This window comes from Phaseolus vulgaris, chromosome 1, assembly GCF_051622355.1.
Source record: "Phaseolus vulgaris cultivar YP4 chromosome 1, ASM5162235v1, whole genome shotgun sequence".
NCBI classification, from domain to species: Eukaryota; Viridiplantae; Streptophyta; class Magnoliopsida; order Fabales; family Fabaceae; genus Phaseolus; species Phaseolus vulgaris.
In genome coordinates, this window is record NC_143498.1 from 34,549,989 (window position 1) to 34,556,922 (window position 6,934).

General features: G+C 35.3%; 1 protein-coding gene across 3 annotated transcripts; it reads right to left on the minus strand.

The window, feature by feature from the left end:
• Positions 1 to 1,274: 1,274 nt before the first annotated feature.
• LOC137813928 (uncharacterized) lies at positions 1,275 to 4,778 on the minus strand. Of its 3 annotated transcripts, none has more exons than XM_068616420.2 (10): positions 4,595 to 4,778; positions 4,097 to 4,261; positions 3,816 to 4,020; positions 3,633 to 3,723; positions 3,413 to 3,558; positions 2,797 to 3,040; positions 2,595 to 2,699; positions 2,329 to 2,511; positions 2,004 to 2,208; positions 1,275 to 1,901 (listed from the first exon to the last, which is right to left on the minus strand). In XM_068616420.2, exons 2-10 carry the CDS (start codon positions 4,239 to 4,241, stop codon positions 1,405 to 1,407), a joined length of 1,821 nt encoding a protein of 606 aa, XP_068472521.1. In that variant the 5' UTR covers positions 4,242 to 4,261; positions 4,595 to 4,778; the 3' UTR covers positions 1,275 to 1,404. The 3 variants fall into 3 exon arrangements, with proteins under 3 accessions (XP_068472521.1, XP_068472522.1, XP_068472520.1); XM_068616421.2 differs by having other exon boundaries at positions 4,097 to 4,246; positions 4,595 to 4,740; XM_068616419.2 differs by lacking the exon at positions 4,595 to 4,778 and having other exon boundaries at positions 4,097 to 4,426.
• Positions 4,779 to 6,934: the final 2,156 nt, after the last annotated feature.

Sequence of the window (6,934 nt, forward strand, 5' to 3'; positions counted from 1 at the left end):
GCCTTAGCTCATCTTGGTTGGCGTTAGGCCATGCTTGATGAAATTAGTGTGCTTAAGAATAATGGAACTCGGGACCTCATTTCTTTTCCTTTTGGGAAATCTGTTGTTGGTTGTAGATGGGTCTTTGCTATTAAAATTGGTCCTTATGGTACTATTGATTGTCTCAAAGCTCGTCTTGTGGCTAAATGTTATACCCAAATTTTTGGTTTAGACTATGGTGATACTTTTTCTCCAGTAGTAAAGAGGGGTTCAATTCGCTTATTCATAGTCATGACTGCTCTTTAACAATGATCTCTTTATCAAATGGATGCCAAAAGTATCTTTCTTAATGGGGATTTCTAGGAAGAAATTTATATGGAGCAACCGTCCGACTTTGTTGCTTAGGGAGAGTCTTCTAGATTGGTATTAGGGATGACAAAGTGGGGCGGGTCGTACGGGTCGGCCCGCGGCCCACTCAGAAAAACGCGGGGCGGGCTACCTATTCTAACCCGCTAACCCACTTAGGCCCGACCCGCATAAACCGCAACCTGCGTGGGTCAAGTGTGAGGCGGGGCAGGTTGTCCCGCATAACCCACATAATTTAAAAATGTAAATTTTTTTTTTCTGCAGCCCCATATTTTATTAATGTAGACTCATATTTCACATTCTAAATTTTTTAATAACATCTTACTACCCTTGTCTCATGAGAACAATATTATGAGACTATTTACCTAATGCATCTAAATAAAAAAAGAATTAAATTTATTCAAAATTTATATTTAAAAAATTATTTTTTATTAACTTTTTTTAAAATTAGTATTTCTTTTGCAGGCTGGCCCGCGGGACGGACTAGAAAAATCAACCTGCATATTCCATGCCGGGCAAACCAACTCGAACTGCATTTTGTGGACCTAGGGGCGGGCCTATGCAGGGCGAGCTAGTCCGCATTGTCATCCCTAATTGGCATGTCATCTCCATAAATCTTTATATGGTCTCAAGCAGTCTCCGAGGTCTTGGTTTGAAAAATTTAGCAAAATTGTTCAACAATTTGGTATGACACGCAATGAAAAACATTCTGTTTTTTATCGTCACTCGAGTGTTGGGTGTATCTATCTTGTAGTATATGTTGATGACGTTGTTCTTACAGGTAGTGATCATCATGGCATCTCACCGGTGAAACAACACCTTATCAACACTTTCTGACCAAAGATCTTGACAAACTCATATTTTTTGGAGATTAAGGTAGCACAATCAAACAATGGTATTGTTACGCTTCCTCGAACTAAAGTGAAGGGTTAAAACATAATAATACTTGGATTATTTGTTATATCAGCTTAAGGGCCAAGAAAACCAAACAAAATGTAGGTTCAAAACAGATACAACCATTAAAACTGATGCAGATAAAAAATGTACATACAATGAAAACTACTCAGAGAACAAGGCCTTAGTTGGCTGGGTAGAAAGGCCAAATCCAAATGGGAAGAGGGGATCATAGTGAGGATCTCCAACATTCATTGGAAGTTGATCAACAGATTTGAACCATGTTCTTGGAAGCCTTCCTGTGAAACCATAGTCACCATATAAAACATCAGCCACACCTTGGCCTTCGCTACCTGGAAGCCATGCAGCAACTAGTGCATCTATTATACCGACATATGGTTCAATCACTAAAGGACGACCAGAAATTACGATAACCACACATTTTGTTACTCCACAGATGTTTCTTATGATCTCAGGGCCAGGGTCTGGGATAGCCAAGTTCATGTTGTCACCATGCGTTTCAGCATAAGGATGCTCTCCTAGTACAACAATGGCATAGGAAAATCCATTGGATTTAACAAATTCTGCATCAGGGTTCTCCTTGTAGACCACTTTGGTTTCAGGATCAACAGTGTTTTTCACAGCCTTGAGAATTGTAGTCCCTGGTCATATAAGGTTGACAAGAATAATAAGAAACAAGAGTTGCATTATGTAATTGATAGTGATGATATAATTAAAACAAAACAAAATACATATATTTTAACCTTCGAGAAGATTGTTCCCACTGACCCCTTGCCATCCTATAGTCCAGCCACCACACTGGTATCCTAGATTATCTGCATGGCTTCCAGCCACAAGTATTTTTGGTACCTTTTTAGGAAGAGGTAGTAAAGGCTTATCAGCAGATTCACCATTTTTCAGAAGGACCATTGATTTCCTCACAGCTTCTCTAGCCAAATTTCTGTGCTCCTGTTGAGAATTTTGGTAAACATTCATTAGTTACAAGGTGATTATTAATAGTGATCCCTATATCTAATTGTGAACTTGGGGATGTTAAAGGAAGTGCTTGAGGAAAACAAAATAGTTAACCTGGATTCCTAAATATTTGGCCAAACTGTAATCGGCAAAAGGGTTCTCAAAAATACCCATCATGAACTTCACCCACAAAATTCTTCTCACCGCATCATCAATTCGACTCATGGGAATGCGGTTATTTTTCACCAACATGGATAGACCATCTATGAATTCTGTGTAAAGCTTTGGAAACATGAACTGCAAAACCAAGCATAGTATGTGACAATATTAAACGAAACCAGTTAAGGTTATATCATATACTTTTGTCCTAAAGAAACTACCATGTCAATGCCAGCAGAAACTCCTGCTTCGATTGAATAAGTGATGTTTGCACGATGTGGAGATGTGATCCTATCAATACCCTCAAAATCTGAAATGACAAAGCCCTGATGTAATCCAAGAAAAGACAATGGGTTATATGAAAAATGTGCACATAGTAAACAGGTTTCAGCTAATGTTAATTCAACAAACAAATTATTTTACCTTGAAATGGAGAGTATTCTTGAGGAAGGCAGTAATAAGATCATGGTGAGCATGCATTTTTACACCATTCCAACTGGAGTAAGAGACCATAATGGTTGCCACTCCTTTACTGATCGAGGTCAAGTAGGCTGGCATGTGAATTTTCATTAATCCATCTCTATCTATAACAGTGTCGTGCTCATTAATCCCGTCGATTGTTCCACCGTCACCCACATAGTGCTTTGCACAACCTAAAACCTTTTCTCTGTCCAGCAATATATGGGTATTTCAGAAACTAAATAATAACTCCAAAATCAGCATATTGCTTTGACCATGTGGTCTATTTCATCCTAGTGACTGGTATAAACGGAGGGAGTGAAACAAAATGAATAGGGGTCTGAAGCATGGTAACTAATTCTCTGAAGGCTGAACTTCATTGTTAGAACAGGAACAGCATTAGTACATGGAGAAGATTTGTAAATCCGCTTTACATATATTTATCCAAGACAAAATGAATGACTTTTCCTTTGGATCGTGTAACAAACAATTCAACATGATGAAGAACAAGAATATCAACTACCAAGGTTCACAAGTAATCATACCAAAATTAAGTTTTTTTTGTTTGTAAAATTCTTACTTTCCAGCGATAAAAGGGACACCCTTTGGTAAATTATGAGGGATGTCCCCTTGCAATCCTGGTATGATTTCGGTCATAGCTTGAACTAGTTCAGTATCTTCACCGTAGCTTTCATAACACCGACCCCATCTTGGATCTCTACAGACCTACAGAGAGTATAAGCTTGTGCAAAACGATATCTATACGTTGAGAGCATAAAAAGTTGATTGTAATTACTCACTGCTATACAGGGTGCATAAGCATATTGAATTCCTGTTGCTCTAACTTCAAGGGCAGTTGCAGCTCCAATTCTCTTAACTAGTTCAGGCTCCCTAACCAGCAAAATCAAAATATCTACAATTACCTTTTATAACAATAAACGTATTGACATAAGAATAGAACAATTATCCTGGTATCAATATACCTGGTAGCTCCAAGACCAATATTGTGAGGAAAAATAGTTGCATTGTGAACAGTATTGTGGCCATGAACAGCATCAACACCATAAAACATTGGAATTCCAAGCCGGGTTGACACAGCACCCTTCTGAAATTCATTCACCATGTCAACCCAGGTTTCAGCAGATGCCTGTGGAGCCGGAATACTCCCTCCCTCACTCATTACACTCCCTACTCAAAACACCAAAAAAATGGAGTGAGTATACCACAGAGAAAACAAAAAATCAAGAAAAGGTAAAGTGGTTACCAATGAAATACTTATTAACCAAATCAGCAGATGCATGCTTGCGCTCAACCTGTAACATTTGACCAATTTTCTCCTCGAGAGTCATCCTGCTAACAAGATCCTCAACCCGAGTATCTATTGGCTGGTTAGGGTCCTTGTACTTCATTTGATCTACACTCAACAACCCTGCCCAGTTAAGTAGTAAACAAAGCCCCACCAACAACATAGAGATTTTAGCCATTCCATCCAGATCATGGTAAGTACTAAGATAAATTCAACAGGATATGTAAAACTCAGTCTCCATAAAAACTAAGTCCTCTTAGCAAATAACTTAAATGCGCCATATTAACCCTTCAACAATGAAAAAGGCAATCTCTAGCACAGAAAATATGTGGTGCTCACTAAGTAAAGAACGGCGGCAATTAGTACACTGAGCCTCAGAGTCAAAGCCTTATATATAGAACGAGCAGCATGTACAAGAGAAAATATTGTATGGCTAAGTTAACAGAGAAACATTACCTCTTGTGTGTATGGAGGATTCTCTCAGATGATGTTTGTCACTGCAGAAAATGAAGCATCATCCGGAACTGTGAATGGTGACATATGTGAAAACAGGGAAAAAGGAGTCACATGAAATCAATAATAAAAAAATGTTTGGTTTGGCTGCATGATTGGTTCTACGGCCAATTATAATATACGTGATGGTGAGATGTAGCATGGGAGGGAGTTTCATAAATATTTTAAGCTTAAAGTCATTATTCAAATATATTTTAGAAATATATGTAAGAACTAAAACAAGGTAAAGTGATTTTAGACAAACATTTGTATGCTGGAATGTGTATTAAAAAAAAACTTTATGTTGAAGTAATTTTGATCATTTTTACATCAAATAAAAAAAATATACTTAGGTATGTTTTTTTTTTTAATCAGCAAAAAATAAATAAAATTTATGTAACTCTTCAAGTGTCACAATCCTTATAAAAGAACCAACGCTCTTCCCTAATAATAACATAGCATGATACGCATAATACAGGTTTGCTTCCCTAATCCTAAATAGACATGAGCTTCAAAACTGAGAATACCTGACAAAAAACCAACAAAACTACACCTTCAAGTCATGCACACCATCTGCTCTTGAAAAACCTGTGATAGCAGACAAAAAAAGACCTAACCTGCACCTACTAAAAGGGTACATCACACCACACTGCAGATCTTTAGAATAAAAATATTTAAACATAGATTATGTCAATTTAAAAATTATTCTTAACTGAAAACTAATTGTAAAAATGATCCCATTCAATTTTGACACCTTTTATAAAAGAGAAAATCTTTGAACAGATAGCCCCACGTGACATGGGATTCTGAAAAAAAAAATATGCACGTGAGCATGAAAGTGTACAAGCATCTAATAATATTAACTCAGTATTTATTGAAATACATCGTGGAAATTATGACATATTTATGGTAAATTTGGATTTTTTTTCTCACCTTAGTTAATGTGAATTCCGACATATGGAAGGGAGGAAAAGAAAAACTGAGAGATAGTTTTTAATAAATTAAAGTTAATTTATATGTGAAATAAAAGTTATTTTTTACATAAATTAATAGAAGAAGGATTTTATAAATTTCCTTATAAAAAGTTTTTTTTTACTTAAAGTATTTATAAAAATGTTTATTGAAGTATATTTGTGATATCAATAACGAATTTAAACACGCGAGTTTACAATATTATTATAAAATTAATATATTCATTTCAATAGTTAAAATGACATATAATGAAAATGTGTAGATGTGAACTTAGGCTGTGTTATAATCCATTTAATCCGCAATAGATTGGGGGTTTTAAATAAGTAATCTTGTTGATGTGAAATCGTTTTAAAACTATTACTTCTATTAAGAAAACAAATCTGTCATTAATAAAAAACACTTTGGACTCAGTTTTTCTTTCTCATTATTACTAACATACCCATTTCTATTACATTAATATTGAGATTGTATCTACTACATTGAGTATTTTAATATATGATGAGTAAGAAACAATGAAGATAAAGTTTAACATTTCCTTGACTGTTTCAATGAATATAATATTAATTATAATATTGATGTCAATGCATCAATAATTTTTATCGTCTGTTCCATATCAACAATCATTGTCTGTTCCATATCAACAATCATCATTATGCCACTAACTGGAGCGTCTAGTAGCATTTTTGTATCAAATTTGAAGTCATTACGAAAGATACTCAATTTTACAATGTCTTTAAACCTATGATTTTTGCATTTTCTTAGCATCACTTTCAATCTCTCTCATGTTTCACAAAAGGCTTCATTTGATCCTTGTCTGAACATAGAAATATTATACTTTTCTTTGATGTAGCGGGATGGTGGAAAAAATCTTTGTAAAAATATTTCCTCTACATCTTTCCAATTGATGAAACTCTGATTTGGATGTGATTTAAGCCATTTTTTAGCTTTTCCTGCCAATGAGAAAGGAAACAAGCATAGAAAAACAATTTCAATATCACCTAATTGAAAGCTTATTGTTCCCACCAATTCATAGAACATAACAAATGTGTATATGGATCCTCATCGTCCATTTCTGTAAATTAATGGGTACTGATCAAACTGAAAAATGCAGGTTTCATCTCCAAGGCCTTAGTGGTATCAGGTATTGCAATATTAGAAAAAAAATCTTTGGTCATTGCTGCATAGCATAATCTCCAAGTGTTCTTCTAGGTTGTGGTGGTTGCTATAGTGTTTTTTTTTATGAAAAATTTCAATGGGAATGGGAGAAGTAGTTGAGGATTCTTCTTTAATATCTCTTTGTTTTCTTTTCTCTTCTTAACTTGTTCTTTCAAG

Bases quoted from the DNA above. Each gene is read 5' to 3' on its own strand.
- LOC137813928 (XM_068616419.2), bottom strand. From the start codon at position 4,316: ATGGCTAAAATCTCTATGTTGTTGGTGGGGCTTTGTTTACTACTTAAC. The intron at 2,700-2,796 runs GTAAAATAATTT...GGATTACATCAG, and splicing joins AGAATACTCTCCATTTCAAG to GGCTTTGTCATTTCAGATTT. The intron at 2,512-2,594 runs GTAGTTTCTTTA...TTGGTTTTGCAG, and splicing joins TTTCTGCTGGCATTGACATG to TTCATGTTTCCAAAGCTTTA.